The sequence below is a fragment of the Pipistrellus hanaki genome, assembly GCF_964339955.1.
Source record: "Pipistrellus hanaki genome assembly, chromosome: 8".
Taxonomy (NCBI): domain Eukaryota; kingdom Metazoa; phylum Chordata; class Mammalia; order Chiroptera; family Vespertilionidae; genus Pipistrellus; species Pipistrellus hanaki.
The window spans coordinates 53713711-53730951 of record NC_140510.1 but is presented as its reverse complement, the minus strand read 5'-3'; the positions used below and the strand labels follow the sequence as shown (position 1 = coordinate 53730951).

The 17241-nt window shown below is 60.5% G+C and overlaps 1 protein-coding gene across 2 annotated transcripts; it reads right to left on the bottom strand.

The window, feature by feature from the left end:
* Nucleotides 1-1196: 1196 nt before the first annotated feature.
* PDCD1 (programmed cell death 1) lies at nucleotides 1197-14871 on the bottom strand. 2 transcript variants are annotated; one of them, XM_084892622.1, is made up of 5 exons: nucleotides 14694-14815; nucleotides 4614-4976; nucleotides 4129-4272; nucleotides 2638-2672; nucleotides 1197-2336 (listed from the first exon to the last, which is right to left on the bottom strand). In XM_084892622.1, the coding sequence occupies exons 1-5, from the start codon at nucleotides 14767-14769 to the stop codon at nucleotides 2109-2111; spliced, it is 846 nt and encodes a 281-aa protein (XP_084748748.1). In that variant the 5' UTR covers nucleotides 14770-14815; the 3' UTR covers nucleotides 1197-2108. The 2 variants fall into 2 exon arrangements, with proteins under 2 accessions (XP_084748748.1, XP_084748747.1); XM_084892621.1 differs by having other exon boundaries at nucleotides 1198-2339; nucleotides 14694-14871.
* Between the last annotated feature and the right edge of the window lie 2370 nt (nucleotides 14872-17241).

The window sequence follows — 17241 nt, the reverse complement described above, 5'->3', positions numbered from 1 at the left end:
TTGAATATGGGACAGCCCTCTATTTCGGGATGTTAGTTTATATCTGCTCCTTGCCTGGATATTCTTGTTGTTGTAGTATTTTCCCTTGGAACCTACTGTGTTTTTCAGGCTCATGCTCACTGCAGACTTCCCAGCTGTGTCCCCTCGGACGTGTGACCTTGTCTAGCACCCTTACCTCTTCCTGGATGGGTGGCTCCACCCCCCACCACACCCAGGACAGGACTCCAGGGTGCCAGGCACAGGCTGTGAGCTCAGAGGGCTGGGGGAGTGGTGGGCCTGGTTGGGGCTCACAGGAGGGGGCAGGTTGGGCCATCTGTCATTGCAGTCAGGGAACTGGCACGGGGGTGTCCTGTCCCTTCTGGAGGGCGGGCCAGGCATTCTGTTTGCAGGCTGCACCCTGAGCCTGCTTGCTGATAGCCTGGTGCAGCCCACCCACTGGCTGGCATGGCCCCAGCCTGGGGCACTGCCCCTGCCCAGGAGGGACCCCAAGGTGTGGGGGACTCATGAGGGCTACAGCACGGCAGATATAGGCACAATCTCTCAGGGATGTCCTGTGCCAGATTGAGGTGGTCTGGGGGCAGGGTGCCGTGGGACCTTGGGGTGTGAAGCCCAGAAAGGGCTTCTGGGGGATGGTGCCCAGCAGCCCCCTAAAGACAGAGGCTGTGTGAGTGTGGGAGGGGCCGCAGGAGCGGAGATGAGGCCTCAGGAGCCACAGGAGTGGAGATGAGGCCTCAGGGGGCTTGAATAGTGGCATTGAGGCCAGAGCCCTCCATCTGCCTGGCACCAGCAGGGTCTCCCTCTCCCCCCATGACTGTGTGAGCAGGACAGAACTGGGGGCCTTTCTTTGAGCTTCTGTCATTATTTAATTACTAGTGGCCTGGTGCACAAAATTCATGCATAGTTGCAGGAGTGGGAGGGGGGTTCCTCAGCCTGGCCTACACCCTCTCCGATCTGGGATCCCTCAAAGGATGTCCCACTGCCGGTTTACAGGGATTAGGCCTAAACCGGCAGTCAGACATCCCTCTCACAATCCAGGACTGCTAGCTCCAGCCGTTCACCTGCCTGCCTGCCTGCCTGCCTGATTGCCCCTAACCACTCGGCCTGCTGTCCTGCTCGCCCCCAAATGCCCCCCACCAGCCTGCTCACCCCCAACTGCCTCCCCTGCTGGCCTGCTCACCCCTAATGGACCCTGTTATCTCACCCTGGCCTGATCACCCCCCGGCAACCCAAGGTCCCAGCCCCTCCTTTTTTTTCTTTTTTTCCCCCAGTGCCTCCTTGAGCAGAGGCCAGGGCTGGCTGGAAGCAAGTATCTGGGATTTATTTATCTTCGATAATTGAAACTTTGTAGGGCCAGCCAGGGCAGGTGGGAAGCTTGGCTTCCTCCATTGCTGGGACAACCCAAGCCTCCTGCTTGCTCCAGCTCCATGGCTGGCTGCCATCTTGGTTGGGTTAATTTGCATACTCGCTCCTGATTGGCTGGGGGGCATGGCTGTGGGCGTAGCGGAGTGATGGTTAATTTGACATTTCTCTTTTATTAGTGTAGATAATAAAATAGAAAGGGAAGGGCCTCTCAGTGTGTGTGGAGCCCACGAAGAACACACTTCTGAGCCCCCACACGAGGTGCCCACAGAGCACCCTGCCGGACAGCTGACGCCCTGTGTGGGCTGGGTGAGGAGTGTAGGCCTGGCTGGAGGGTGCCCACCCAGCACCCCAGGCAGGAGCTCCCAGGGCGCCTTTAAATAGCACCGTGAATGGGCGCCATGGAGGAGGGTGGCCAGGGACTCTTCTCCAGGCCTGGGGAGAGCCAGGCTCTTGCATGTCCCTCTGTGCCCCTCAGGGGCATGCTGGATTTCCTCGCTCAGGAGGCACCTCACTGGCCGCCCAAGACAGTCTCCAACCGGAAGCCCCTCGGACACCCAGGGCCGGCGTGCAGGAGGCCAGAGCCGCAGTTCCGGACAGCAGGTCTGCGCCTGGAGCCCTGGGCCAGTCTCCTCTCCTCGCCCAGAAGGGACAGTAGTCTCTCCTGTGCCCAGGTCCCCTAAGGTTTAGGGGGAGAGTGGCCACCCCGTCATCGCAGGGTCTGAAGGCCTCGGGCCGGCGAAGAGCCGTCAGAGCGGCCAAGAGCAGTGTCCGTCCTCGAGTCTCAGAGACGGGGGCGCCTGCGGGCTGTCGGCAGAGGCCCTGCGGGGAGAGCCGGGCCTGCCGGGGAAGACGATGGTGGCGTACTCTGTCTGCTCAGGCGCACAGGGGATGGGGGGCTCCGGGGTCTTCTCCCGCCACTGGAAGTCCAGCTCTCCATAGTCCACAGTTGACACAGGCCCTGCGGAGGGGCCCTCCTTCTTAGGGGAGAAGGAGAAAGGAGTCAGCACTCTCTTATGTGCGTGCCTGAGCAGACAGAGTACGCCTGAACACACACACACACACACACACACACACACACACAAGTGTGAACGCAGACCCACACGTGCGTATGCACCTGCGCTTGGGCTTGGGTCCCCATGTTCAAACAAGGTGACATGGTTGGGAATGGGTGTGGCTGTCCCTGAGGCCGCTCATCTGTGGCGTTGCCCGTCTATCCCTCCTCCCACCTCCCTTCCTGAAATGTCCCAGCATCACCAGAAGGCGAAGGAAACTCACCTGCGGCTGGTCCTCCCTCCGGCAGGCACAGCCCCCTGCAGAGAAACACGGAGTCAGGCCAGGAGGCCCCGGCAGGCTGGGGCTCAGCAGGCAGTGGGTGGGAAGACCTCTGGCCATGGGGAGAGCCTAAGCCTTCGGCGTGGGTGGCCAAGCTCCCCCCCTGCCTGCTCCCACCCCCAGGCAGCCACCCGAGCCCCTGCTCCTCTCCGAGGGTCCGCCTGGAAGTGAGCTGCTGGGTGCGAGGCCACATAGGACCGCCGCCTGTCTTCCAGGCGCAGTGCTCCTGTGGGTCGCAAACCTGGCCGAGCCCGGTGCCCACTGCAGGCCACCAAGCACACAGCAGACACACAGTCGGCGGTGCTATGGCAGCATCTCCCTGACTGATGTGCACACGCACCACCAGGGACCATGCCCAGGGCACACAGCACATCTCAAAACTACCTGAAGGGGCCTGGCGGGCACAGCTCAGTGGCTGAGCCTTGACCCGTGAACCCAGGGGTCCCCGGTTCCAGGCCTGTCAGAGCGTCTGCTTGGGTCCTGTGCTCAACCCCAGCAGGGGGCGTGCAGGAGGCGGCTGTGTTTCTCTGCCATCCATGTTGCTATCTTCTCTCCCTCTCCCTTCCTCTCTCTCTAAAAAAATCAATAAGAACATATTTAAAAAAAAATATCTGGAGGCAGAAAATGTGACCCTGAGAGATGGCCGCCGTCCCTAAGCCCCCGGGGGTGGAGGGGGCATGGAGGCCGGGGCTGCCCTTGTCACCCAGGGCAGGCGGGCAGGAGGCACAGAGCCGCAGTCCAGGTCAGCGCGACTGCGTCCGGAGCCTGGGCCAGTCTCCCCTCGCCCAGCAGGGACAGTGGTCTCTCCTGCACCCAGGTCCGGCCAGGGGTAAGAGGAGAGCCGGGCAGGGCTGACATGGTGCAGGGTGTGATTCCTACACGCTCAGCCCTAGGTGGCCACCCGGTCATCGCAGGGTCTGAAGGCCATGGGCCGGCGAGGAGCCGTCAGAGGGGCCAAGAGCAGTGTCCGTCCTCGAGTGGGAACTCCTGCAGTTGCCACCCATGGCGCCCGTCCTAGGAGAGTGTGACCGGAGCCTGCGGAGGGGCCCACCTAGCCCTGGGCGAGGCCCCTCTGGGAAGCGGCCCCCTTTTCCGGCCTCAGAGGTGTTCACCCGTCGTCAGAGTGACTGAGGTTGGCAGCCCGTGACCACCCCCATCCTGGGGGGTGGGGAGGAGGCTGTGGCTGTCACCACAGGCCCCCAGCGGCTGTTAGAAGCACCATCTCAGTGGCTTGTGGCCTGGGATGTGGCCTGAGGCTTGAGGGCAGCCTTGGGCAGCCTCACAGGGGCCTCTCGTTGCCTCCTGTGTGAGCTGGGCAGGTGCCTGCCCCTCAGACCCCTCCTGAGGGCCTGGCCGGGGTGTCCCAGGACAGGCCGAGGCAGTGCCTCGGGCTCCACCTGGCTGGGACGGCGGGGCGGCTGGCTGGGGCGTTACCTCGAGTGGCCAGGACCCAGGTCAGCAGCAGAAGCAGCAGGACGCCCACCAGGACGCTTGTGACACCGATGACCAGGCCCTGTAGCCGACCGGCGGGCCTGGGTGGGGGGCTGGGGCTCTCAGTGGGCAGTTCCGGGACTCTCTCTGCAGACACAGAGGACAGATACTGAGGCGTGGGGACACAAGACAGGGACTTTGGGTCCTACCCTGCCCCCTTCAAGTCCGAGGGGACTCAATCCTAGGCTTGCACTGGCCAGCCTCACCCATGCCTGCACAACCTCATTCTGAGGTGCAGCCAGAGCCGGACAAATGGGGCCTGAGGTGCTTCCAAGCACAGAGGCCCGAAGCCACCGGGCACGGTGGCCCTGGGTGCGGGGCAGAGTCCGGGGTGAAGCGAGGGGAACCCAGGCTCACTCTGCCTACCAGGCCCTCCCCGCCGTCGGCACCCTCGCGCCCCCCTTCGGCACCCTCGCGCCGCCCTGCACCTGTCACCGTGAGCTCTGCTGGGGGGCTCTCGTGGATGTGCGTCTTGGGGGGCAGGTAGATGGCCCCGCAGAGGTAGGTGCCGCTGTCGTTGCGCCGGGCTGCGAGGACGCTCATCCTGAAGTCCCGCCCGCTGGGCAGCCGGGCGATGTGGAAGCGCCGGTCGCTGCGGCCCTGCTGCCCGCGGTCCTCGGGGAAGGCGGCCAGCTTGTCCGTCTGGTTGCTGGGGCTCATGCGGTACATGTTGAGCACGTAGCCCTCGGACGTGTTGGAGAAGCTGCAGGTGAAGGTGGCCGTCTCGCCCTCGGCCACGGTGAGCTGGCGCGGCTGGAAGTCGATGGGGCTCCAGGGCCTGTCGGTCGTCTCTGGGGGGCGGGGAGGGAACCAGCGGGACTTGAGGGAGGCACGTCCCACCGAGACCCACCTCCCTCCAGGCGGGACGGTCCCGGGAAGCCCAGCCGCGCCGGAGTCCCCTCCGCCACGGGCCTTGCAGCTTCCCCTTGCAGGCCTCTGGGGACGGGGTGCTCGCCTCTCGCCAGGGACCCCCATGGTGGGATCGTGTCCATTGACGGCACCCGGAGATCTGGGCTGGGCTGCCTCTGGCTCCGACCCCGGGCCCCCTACCCCTTTTCCTTCCCGAGCAGCGGCTTAGGGCCTTCACCCCTCCCGCCTGCACTCAGGCCCCGGGTCTCGGAGCTGTCTGCACTGTGCGGGGGGGGGGGGGGGGGGGGGGTATGGGGGGGCGGCCTGGGTGCTGGGCGGGGCTGACGAGGACCCCCATGGGAAGCCCAGCTCCAGGGGGCTCAGGGGCCAGCCTTTCCCCCGTTTCAGGACAAGCTCAGAGCAAGGACCCCGCATGAGCACTGCTGACCTGGGCCGTGTGGGGCCCCCAGGTCACCTCCCAAGGCTCTGGGGACTGCAGGGCAGCTGGGCCATCGCCCCTGAGGTGGACGGAAATAGAGTCCCAACACTCTGGCTCCAGCCCGCACGCCCCGAACAAGGGTGTGCCGGCAGACGGGGCGCCCACACGGGAGGGGCTCGCCGCTCTCCGACGCGGGAATGAGCACGCGTGCTAGGTGGTGCCCTCCCGCCCTCCCATGCATTCACGCTCACGGCCACACGTCCGCTTTCCACTCGGCTCCATCCTGAACGGGAATACCTGCTGGGTGTAGCTCCCCGCACTCCTTGACGCCGCCCCGGGCTGGCTGCTTCAGGCCCCCCGCCTCCCCCCGGCCCCCCGCGCTGCCTGCCCAGGGAGCCTGCGTGGCTCGGAGGAGGATGGGATGGTGCTGGGACCGGCTCCCCTTCAACCTGGGCCACTTCAGGGCACGTGTGACCAGGACACCCTCTGCCCGTCCCCACTGGGCACCTCACAAAGGTCAAGATCACAGCTATTCAGAGACCAGGTGGCAAGTGTCCTCGCATTCCTGTGGCCCTGCTCGGGGACGCGGGACCTTCTCCAGCTCCCGTCCAGTTTGCGCTGAGGACACTGGCTTGCAGAGCCCAGGGCCCAGCCAGCCTGTACCTCCCGCCATGGCCCTTCCCGGGCACCTCTCCTGGCCATCAGTGCCTGGTCAAGATGGGCACATGGCCAGTCTCAGGCATGCAGGTACTGTCCCTATGACCCCGTCGAGTGCCAGCTGGACGTGAGCCAGGGGAGCGTGTGGCCGTGAGCGTGAATGCATGTGAGGGAGGGAGAGCGTAACCTAGCACGTGGGCTCATTATCGTGTCCGAGAGCCTCGAGCCCCCTCCTGTGTGGGCGGCCCAGAAGCGAGACGCCTGCACATCCTGTTCCGGGGAGCGGGGGTCCGTGGAGGGGCAGCTCGGGGGAGGGCACGTCCCACTGGCTGGGAGGGGCCTGGGTGTGAGGGAGGCCAGGGGCTGGAGAAGGGCAGTCTGGACTGGGGATGGCTGCGGCAGGTGGGGTCCTCTAGGGGGTGACACCAACACTGATGGAGACACAGCCCCTCCCTCATTCTTGGTTGTGTCCTACGCTCTGCATGCCAGCCAGCCCCGTTCCCCTGGGCAGCACTATCGCCCATCTGCTTTCCACATTGATTTGGGAAGCAAGACTCTCTCTCTCTCTCTCTCTCTCTCTCTCTCTCTCTCTCTCTCTCTCTCCTTACTGGGCCTTCTCCTACACTAATTACGATTTGATCTTAGATGATTTAAAGTAGAATACATTTATTGTCCACCTTTGGTTTCTTTTTCAGGAGAGAAAAAAACGAGAAAAGACTTTGCGAAAGAGGTCATACCGTGCTTTGCGGTGAGGGGTGTTGGTGTGAAAGAAAGTGATAGGAGCTGTTAGACTGACAAGACGATGTGACAGAGACAGTGCGGTGGCCGAGCACAGACGTGGCCCAGGAGAGGCCGGAGAGGCACACGGATCTGGAACGGAGAGTTCAGGAGGAATAGGAGTGCGAGTGCCTCCCACTGGCGGGGCAAAGAGTCTCCAGCGGCTCAGGAGAGTCCGGTCTCCTGCCCGCGTGAAGTCAGCACCCGCTCGAGTTCTACAACGGGGCGGACGTGGCGCCGGCGCCGAGCAGCCCTCTGCCCCGGCCACAGCTCTCCCGGCCCTCCCAGCGCCTCTCCTCTGGGCCGACCAAGGAAGATGGCTCTGAGGGCAAGGCCCATGTGACGAAAGAAAGGCCCACCAGCTTGGGTTTCTAAAGAGACGTGTGGAGCAGAGCCACCCAGCTAGCCCCAACCACTCAGCACTGTCAGATAAGCAAGAAATGCAAAGTTTGAATGTTGCACATCAGTCATTACAGTTCTCTAGCGAGTAGCTGCTGTGGTGGGGACAGAAGGCAGAGCTCTTCTGTCGGGAAGCAAGTCTCCTGAAAGCAGTTGGTTCTCAACCTTCCTAATGCCGCGGCCCTTCAATGCAGCTCCTCGTGTTGTGGTGACCCCCCAACCGTAAAATTATTTTCGTGGCTACTTCATGACTGCAATTTTGCTACTGCTATGAATCGTGACGTAAGTACCTGTGTTTTCCGATGGTTTTAGGCGACCCCTGGGAAAGGGGTCGAGACCCACAGGTTGAGAACTGCTGCTGTGGAGCCTAAGACCACACCACGAGGAACTGTATAAAGGGTCGCGGCATTAGGAAGATTTGAGAACCACTGCTTTATTTATTTTTAAAAATATATATTTTATTGATTTTTTTTTTTTTTTTTTTACAGAGAGGAAGGGAGAGGGATAGAGAGTTAGAAACATCAATGAGAGAGAAACATTGACCAGCTGCCTCCTGCACACCCCCCACTGGGGATGTGCCCGCAACCAATGTACATGCCCTTGACCAGAATCGAACCTGGGACCCTTCAGTCTGCAGGCAGACGCTCTGCCTACTGAGCCAAACCGGCCATGGCAAGAACCACGGCTTTAAGAAGCGTCCTGGAAGTGACAGTTCAAGGCGAACAAAGACTCGGCGAAGCCCCTGGTGACCCTGCAGCACCAGAGCGCAGGGCTGGTTCCGTGGGCCCACCACCACGTCCCTGCCACTGTCCACTGCAGCCAGCCGCGTCTCCCTTCACAAACGCCCAGGTGGCCCGTCTGGACGGCACCATCCTAAGTCGCTGTCCGATCCTTTCCCAAATCCATGCTTCCACCGGGGTCCAGCTGGCCAGGGCCTCCACGCAGACCCCTCTCATGGCCATGGCCACCCGAGAAGTCCCCCGCGAGCCACGCGGGGCCCGGAGCCGCTCCCCTCCCGCCCGGCCCCTCCATCCAGCGGGCTTTCCCACGGCGCCAGGCGTGCACACTGCGACCGTCCTGGGACACCGCCCTCGCTCTGTGTGGAGCGGGGAGCCCTGTGTCTCTGCGGTTTTGGATCTCATCTGCCCTGACCTTAGTTTGTTACCAATTGAGTCCCTTTTCTGTTGCCTCTTTGTGGCGTGAAAGAGAATAAATTCTCTATTCTCACGGAATCTGACTGGACGAGGCGGTCCCCGTCCCGCTGCCCCCGGGCGTCTTTGTTCACCACAAAGGGGAGGCTCTTGCCTTCCCCTCTTGCTGGGGGCCCAGAGAGGATGTGACCCCGGTGGGGTCGCTGGTGGCTGCCCTACGCAGGACCAACACCTCTGTGATCTCCCAGGACCAACCATCAGACACACCCAGGTGGAGCCTTCGAGAATGCCAGGGCTGCCCACAGAAGCAAAAATAGGCAAGTGGGGCCACAGCAAGCTACACAGCTGCTGCACAGCAAAGAAGCCGCCAGACAAAATGAAGAGAGATTTGAAATATCTGTAAGTCATACAGTAGATAAGGGGTTAATATGTAAAATACACTAAAAAACCCATATGCCTCAAAAGCAAAAACACCCCCACCAACAATCTGATTACAAAACGGACAAAGCCCCTCCACAGGCATTTCCCAAGGAGGACATACAGACGGCCGGCAGACCTATGAAAGGACGCTCTTCCTCATTAACCATCAGGGCAACGCGAGTCAGAACCACCGCGAGCCACCGCCTCACGCCTGTGAGGACGGCTGCTTTCGGTAAACCGGCAGGCGGGTGCTGGCGAGGCCGCAGAGAAAGGGAGCCCTCGAGCCCGCTGGCGGGAATGTGCACGGGTGCAGCCACTGCGGAAACCAGGATAGAGTCTCTTCAGAAACTTAAACATGGAATCACCAGAGGATCCCGCAAGTCCACGTCTGGTATGGATCTGAAGAAACTCAAACACTAACAGAAAAGATAGGTGCCCCCCATGTTCACTGGAGCCTTATTCACGGTGACCAAGCTACGGACGCGACCTAAGTGCCCACTTTTAGACAGGATAGACGGGCGGATTAAAAAAGAGGTGTGCTTACATGCAATGGGATGTTACTCAGCAACGACAAAGAAGAATAAAATCTTACCATTTTGACAACCTGGATAGACCTTGAGGGCATTATGCTAAGAGAAATAAGACAGACAAAGACAAATACCATATAACCTCACGTATATGTGGAATGTAAAACAAAAGCAAACAAAACAGAAATCGAGCTCCTGGATGCAGAGAACAGAGAGGTGGTTGCAGGAGGGAGGGAGGGGTGGTGGGTGAAGGGGGTCAAGAGATAGAAACGTCCAGCTATAAGAGGAATAGGTCCTGGGGCATGGCAACTGTACTTCATAATATTCAACCGTCAGCCCTTCCCGTCCGTGGGCTCCGCATCCATGGACTCAACCAATCTGGGATCAGAATATTCGAAAGAACCAAAACCCCAGAACATTCCAACATGCAAAATTTGAATTTGCCACGTGCTAATGTGCCTGGAGCACCCGCCGATGTTATACGCAGAGGCCACATCATTTTCTATGAGGGCCCGGAGCATCCTTGGGTCTCAGCACACGGCCCCCCGGCACCGAGGGCTGGCTGTAGTTGTTTATTTAAATGTCATCTCTTCTCATGGCCAGAACTTGCAAAATGGCTGTGGTAGGTACATTTGACCACAGATATGTGGTTGTTTATCTTTTCCCTCACAAAGAATTAAAAACAAAACAAACAAACAAACAAAAACACGCCTAGAATGAGCACATAAGGCATACGAGATGTCATATAAAAACTTGAATTTCTGAATTAGACTTACAAGTCCAGGAAGCGCACAGAACTCCAAACAAAAGGAATCCAAAGAAGACCACACCAAGACAAATCATAATTAAAATTCCAAGAGCAAAAGACAAAGAGAGAAATTAAAAGCAGCAAGAGCTAAGCAGGTGGTTACCTATAAAGGAGCACCCATACGATTGTCAGCTGACTTCTCAACAGAAACCATGCAGGCCAGACGGGAATGGCAAGATATATTCAAGGTGATGAATACTAAGAACCTACAGCCAAAGATAATCTACCCAGCAAAGCTATCACTCAGAATCGAAGGCCAGATAAAGAGCTTCATTAATAAAAAAAAAGCTAAAGGAGTTCACACCACCAAACCAGAATTATATGAATTGCTGAAGGGGGTTCTTTTGGAAGAGAAAGTAAATAAAGATAAAAATTATGAACAACAAATACGTAACTATCAACAAGTGGATCTAAAAACCAAGGAAATTAAAAAAAAAATCTGATGAACAATATTAACTGTTGAATATAATAGAATCAGAGGTATGGAAGGGGAGTGAACTGACGATTCTTAGGGAAAAGGGGAGAGGGGGATGTGGGAAGAGACTGAACATAAACTGTGCACCTATGGATGAGGACAATGGGGTGTGGGGCAAGGGCAGAGGGTGGGGTGGGAACCTGGTGGAGGAGAGCAATGATTATGGTGGGGGAAAGGAACATTTGTAATAATATGAACAATAAAAATTTATTTTTAAAAAAGGCAACCATGTAACATAAAAAAAACACCAAAACTTGAATTTCTGACCTCTCCTTAAATGTCAAGAACAGACCCAGAGATAAGGAGCCATGAGTCAGACTGTTGGACCTCAGAGGGAGGGTGGGGATAAAAGGGAGAGATCAACCAAAGGACTTGGTGCATACAGATGAGCCTAATCAGTGGTCAAGGACAATAGGGAGGTTGGGGCATGAGTAGGGAGAGGTGGGGGATTGGAATGGGGGGTTGAGGAAAAATATGTGATATCTTAATCAATCAATAAATTAAAACATAAAAATTAAAAAGAAAAGTCAGAAAATCTGGTGCCAGGTCCCGCGTCTGGAGCCGAGTCGGGGCTGCCCCTTCCATGAGAGCGGGCACTTGCCCGGACACCCAGTCCCCACTCAACAGTTGGCCCATCTCTGACGCCTTTTTCTGCTCTTGGAAACCTTGAGACGGGGTAGGAAAATATGATGGTGTGTGTATTAGGTGTGAGTCAGTAAGAGTGCTCCAGGGAGTGGCCGAGAGGAAAGGAGAGAACACAAGAGAGGATGTTCAAGTGTTAGTGACGATCCCCTCAGCGAAGGGGCCAGGGGAGCCATGATGTCCTGGCAGGCACGGCTGCAGGGAGTTTAAGTTTTGACCCAATTTCTGCCCGACACCACGGGGTTCATGGTCTGACAGAGACCTGGACCCCAGCGTTTACAATCTATTACTTTCTTGTTCAGTCTCAGTGCACACAAGTACGTTCAGAATTGCTACCTCACGCCTTGGCAGGAAGCACCTTTACTAACGAGACTGTAGTACATCTGTGCAAGGCAAGGGGCTTGGCCAGCATTCCCGGGCATCCTGGAAGCCATGCCCGCGGACACGGAGGCACAGCCCTGCACGTGTGAAAGCAGCCAAAAGAGTGAAGCGTAAAGGTTTTCACGACAAGAAAAAAGAATTCTGCCCTAACCGGTTTGGCTCAGTGCATAGAGCGTCGGCCTGCGGACTGAAGCTGTCCCAGGTTTGATTCCTGTCAAGGGCATGTACTTTGGTTGCGGGCACATCCCCAGTAGGGGGTGTGCAGGAGGCAGCTGATGGATGTTTCTCTTTCATCGATGTTCCTAACTCTCTATCCCTCTCCCTTCCTCTCTGTAAAAAATCAATAAAATATATTGAAAAACAAAAAAGGAAAAAAGAATTTTGGAACTTTGTTTGATGGGCGCTGCTCACCAGGCTCATCACTTCGCAATGTGGACAGATTCGGGATCGTTACATTAGGCACCTGGAACTAATGCGTCCATTTCACAAGGCTTCCCATGTGTGAAACAAAATCCGAGATTTAAATTTTAAAAGAAAAAGAACCCCAGGGCCTGCAGAGACAGAGGGAGCCGAGGGCCGTGACTGCCAAACAAGCAGACATCGGAACTGGGGACTCTCGGAGCTACCGTTCTGGGAGGCGGGAGGTCTGCAGCATGATCAGAGCGACCAACCTCCAAGGCCCAGCCCAAACCTCGGCAACACGCACAGATGGGACGTGGGCCCAGATTGACACGCCCAGGCCTGACCCAGCCCCTCAGTGTGGCCTTGCTTGGAAACGGGGGGCTGCACGTGTAATTGTTCGCAATGAGGTCCAGAGGTGGCCCTCATTCAACATGACCATGACCTTGTAAGAAGAGGGACGTCTGGACAGACGCAGAGCGGAGGGACCACGGGGAGACAGAGGCAGAGATGGGGTGATGGCGGCCACCACCAGGAGCTGGAGAGGCCTGGCCTCTCGATGGTCCGCCGGCTGCCGGCCGACACCTGGATCCCGGCTTCCGGCCTCCGCGTGGCGGGACCACGAGCTTCTGTGGAGAAGCCGCCCGGCGGGTGGCGTTGGTCGCGGCCGCTGATACAGCGGGTGTGCCAGTGTTATCAGCTGGCGGCGCTGGGGGAGGGGCGCTCGCTGCTGTGTGTTGTAACTATTCTGCAAGTTTTAAATATTTTTCAAAACTGTAATTTGGGAGCCGGGACAGGTTTGGCTCAATGAATAGAGCGTCGGCTTGGGGACTGAAGGGTCCCGGGTTTGATTCCGGTCAAGGGCATGTATCTTGGTTGCAGGCATATCCCCAGTAGGGGGTGTGCAAGAGGCAGCTGATCGATGACTCTCTCATCGATGTTTCTAACTCTCTATCTCCTTTCCCTTCCTCTCTGTATAAAAGCAATAAAATATATTTTTTTTAAAAACCTGTAATTTGGGAAAATAAACACAATCATCTGGCTTAATGACCTGTGTCACGGTCTGTGCCAGGCAGTTTTTATAAGTGATCGGACTGAACTCTCAGGGCCCTCCGGGGGCAGGCACGATTGTCCCTAAAGTGCAGGCTCACACCTTGGCTCCAGAGGGCACGTGGCTCGCCGGGGTGAGGACGCTCGCGGACGAGGGCCCCTGTGTGACTTCTGCCACACGGGTGTCACTCACTCTCCTTTCTCTCCTGCACCCGCCCCGGGTGGGCGGGGGTCCTGCGCTGGGTTTGGGACAGTTCGTACGGCGCAGGGGGAACGTGTGCACAGGAGGGGGGCTTCCATGGGAATGACTGAAACCGCACACGCAGGGAACGCGGCAGGAAGGACGAAGGCGGCGTGGAACAGAGTCCCCGTGGCCGGGGGCGCCCGGGTCTGAGCCGGAGCCGGAGCCCACGGCGTGTGGCACCGCAGAGCTGTGCTCCCTGCGGAGCCGGGGCACACCTGGGGAAACCGAGGCACTCTGCGTCTGAACATCCTGCCTGAAACCGGAGGGCCGGCTGCGGAACCTCATCCTCACCTCTCCCTGCTTTGGGACGGGGTCCTGCTGAGGACCGGGCCACGGGGCGGCCGCAGCCCCCTTGGTGCCCCAGGTCTTCCTCCCGGATGGCGCGCGCCCCTTCTGCTCCCTGCCTGGGCTCCCCCAGGCCCTTCACCGGGCACCTTCCGCCGGGCACCTTTCGGCCCCGGGCCCTGGGGCCACTTTGAGCTTCTGCCCTGGCCCGAGGTCTCTGGGAGGGCGAGGCCCCGCCTAGGAAAAGGCCTGCCCATCCCCCTCAAGCAGAGCCTGGAGGGGCAGAGTGGCCGCGAGCCCTTGGCCCCAGGACGCCCAGGTGTCCGGAAACCCCCACCTCGTCTCGGTCCTTCCAGGGCCGCCGGTCACCACCCCCGCGAGGTCCAGAGGAAAGGCCCCAGCCCGGTGGGCACCCACCTTCCCCGGTTCGCACCCGTGCGGTGCCGGCTGAGGGCGGGGCGGCCAGGGAGCCCCCTCCCGGACCCCGGGCCTGCGGGCCTGTCCGGCGGACGGCTCACCCGGGGTCAGAGCCGGGGTCCCCTCACCAGAACCTCCGTGGGCGCTGAGGTCGTGCCAGGCTCTGACCTGGGCATCTCCTCCAGAGCCCTCAGCGGCCCGGGCCCCGAGCGGGGTGGGGGCCGACCTTTACTCGCGCGGTGACTTTGGATAGAACGAGAGCAAGTCTCCGGGCCACCAGCCCTTCGCCTCACGAGCCAGGCAGCCCCGTGAGGCTGGCCCACCCCAGGAAACACACGCTGGGGCAGCCGGGCGCGGGTTTGGGGCTCCGGCCCGCCCGGCCTGGTCATCCCACAGCCAGGGGCACAGGCTCGCCACCCCACCGGCCACGGAGGAAGGCCCGATGCCCCTGCCTGCTCAGGTGAGCCCAGAGAGGGCACTTCCCTCTGCCAAAGCCACACAGCACCCTGCCACTCCGCCTCCTCCCCACCTGCCCCAGACGGAGGGCCAGTCCCACCCCGACCCCGACACCCACTGCGATCCACTCACCCAGGAGCCATCCTGGCCGCCAGCCCAGCTGCAGCACCGCCCAGAGGAGCGGCCAGGGCACCCACGGGGCCCCCATGCCCCAGCACCGCCGCCGTCCTCTGCTCTGGCAGAGTGATGAGGAAAGGAAACTGTTTCCCTGGGGTTGAAGGTACACGCCCCGCCCCCTCTTCCTCCTCCTCCACACGGGCAGGGGGAGGGCTGGGGGTGGAGAGAGAGAGAGAGAGAGAGAGGGAGGGAGAGAGAGAGGTGTGAGAGAGTAGGGGATAGGGAAGGAGGTGGGAGGGAGAAAGACAGAGACAGAGACGCAGAGAGACGGAGAGGAAGGAGAGGGAGACAGACAGGGGGAGGAGGAAGGGAGGGGTCTGGGTACCTCTCCCCATCAGGGTCTCTCAGTCGAGGGTAAATTTTGTGTCTTTATCTGGGGTCGCCTCTTTCCCTCTCCACAGGACGGGGGGATGTCCACCCCTCCCCAGCCATCCTTCTGGAGTTGGTCACCCTCTCCGGCCGAGCTCCCAAGGCAGCAGTGGAGGGTGGGCTCGGCCCCACGCCCACCGCCCGCTCTGCCTCCTCTGAGGCCTCGTGTTTGAACTCACCAACTCTGCCACTGCTTGGGGCCGAGGCCCAGGGCCTGGCCAGACCTCTGCTGCCCTCTCCCCGCCCCCAGCCACCCCTCTGGGCAGTGGACAGTGGCCAGCCAGGGGCTTGCCTGCCCTCCTGATCCTGGAGAGCCTTCGTCCCTCCCCGGGCTGCAAGGCCGCCGGCAGGGGCAGCTGAGGGTCTGCCTGACCCGGCTTAGGTCAGGACGTTTCTGCCAGGCCCACCTGCGGCCCTGACCTCCCCCTCATCCTCCCCACGGCCCCAGCAGCCTTGCTGCCAGCCCTACTGAGGGCCATCGGCTGCCTAGCACCCCCCCCCCTCAGTCCAGGGTTCAGAAGCCCCAAGCCAGGCTGGGGAGGCCCCCTTTCCAGATCTTTCCACCATCAGCGGCCTCCCGACAGCGTGTGGGGTCCAGGGCTCCGCCTGCGAGGCCCACCTGCCTTCCGGGCCTGCCCGGGTCACAACCCCTGCAGGCCGCCCCCCTCCGGCCCCCCACTCAGGAGACGGTTCCGGCCCGCGGGGGGCTGAGGCCCGCTGCCCAGCCAGATGGTTGTGAGATAGCTCTGCTCTGAGCCTTTCATGGTAATGAATGGAAAACAAGGAGAAGAGAAACTGCTGATATTAATGCGTGGGTCTCAGCAGCTTAAAATAACCAAGACAGAAACCCAGAAACCGCCTGGCAGCTGGGCCGAGGGAGCGCTCGGCACTGTCAGTTGTGAAGGGAAAACATTAAAGAGCAGAAACGGTGGAAACAGCATCAAAGACGCCGGGTGTCTGCAGGCAGAGCGAGGGAGCCGCCGGCGGGCGGCTTCGGTGCAGAACAAAGGGCCGCTCCCCCTCCCCGTGTGGGAGGCTGGCGGCCCAGGTCTCTGCCCTCCAGGCTGCCCGGGCCCCTCGGAGGGCTGGGGCGGGGTGGGAGGGCTCCGCGGAGGCCGGGGAGGGGGCGCGTCAGGCTAAGGGTCACCAGGCGTCCACCGCAGGGAGCCAGCTGCTTCAGCTCGGCCAGCCTCTGTCCAGGGCCCTGCCCTAGGGACCAGCCGTCCTCTGAGCCCGGCTGAGGGCTGTGGGGGAGGGAGGGTGTGAGGGCCCTGGGAGGGGCTCCTCACCACGCCAGCAGCCCCCTCCTGTGACTTTATCTGCAGGAGCTTGGGCATGTGTCCACAGGGGCCAAAAGCGGGGGTGACGGAGTCCCTCCTGCCCACCTCCCTGCTCTCTGCTTTGTCCGCCCCTCCCCACCCTCCTGTCTCCCCCTCTTTACTCTGCTGCCTCCTGCTGACCCCTCCCCCGCCCAGTCCTCCTTCCTCCTGACTCATCCCTCCCTCCCCCTATAACTCCTCCCCTCCTGGGACAGTGGGCATAGACAGGAGGCTGAAAGGGGCACTGGGCACTGGAGGTTCGGGTTGGCAGGAGGGTGGGGGGGGCTGGGCAGGGGGAGGACCCAGAGATGTGAAAGGAGGTGGGGACCTAGAAGAGCCCGCACCGCCTGGGGTGGCAGGACCAGCAGGATGACTGGGGGGAGGGGGGGAGGCATGGCACAGGCAGGACAGGGACAGGAGGCCTAGGGCATTGCGGGGTGATGCATGCCAAGATCAGCCCCCACCGCTTATCAGCACACTGTCCCCCCAGACACACAAACCCCGTGATCCCACTGTGCCCTCACACACGCTGTCCCCATCCTCGTCAGGAACAGGACAGGGGCCCTGGCTGGAGAAAGGTGGGGAGGTCGGGGACTCCATCAGCCCCCGGTCCCGTGTCCCCTGCTGGCTGGCCCTCCCCACCCCGCCCCGCGCCCTGGCTTCACCCTCAGGGGTGGAAGGTGGCATCTGGGGTCACAGCAGGCTGGGCCCCCCCCCTCTCCCTTGCCTCTCAGTCTCTCCAATAAGCAGGTCCGGGCGGGGTGGCCAGCTCTGCGTGGTGTCCCCTGGAGCAGGGGCGCTGCCCTCAGGCCGTC

Coding starts and splice junctions, on each gene's coding strand:
- PDCD1 (XM_084892621.1), bottom strand. CDS start 14,769: ATGGGGGCCCCGTGGGTGCCCTGGCCGCTCCTCTGGGCGGTGCTGCAG. Junction 4,977..14,693: donor GCGGCCAGGATGGCTCCTGG/GTGAGTGGATCG, acceptor CCCGCCCCCCAG/AGACGACCGACAGGCCCTGG. Junction 2,340..2,637: donor GGAGGGAGGACCAGCCGCAG/GTGAGTTTCCTT, acceptor TTCTCCCCTAAG/AAGGAGGGCCCCTCCGCAGG.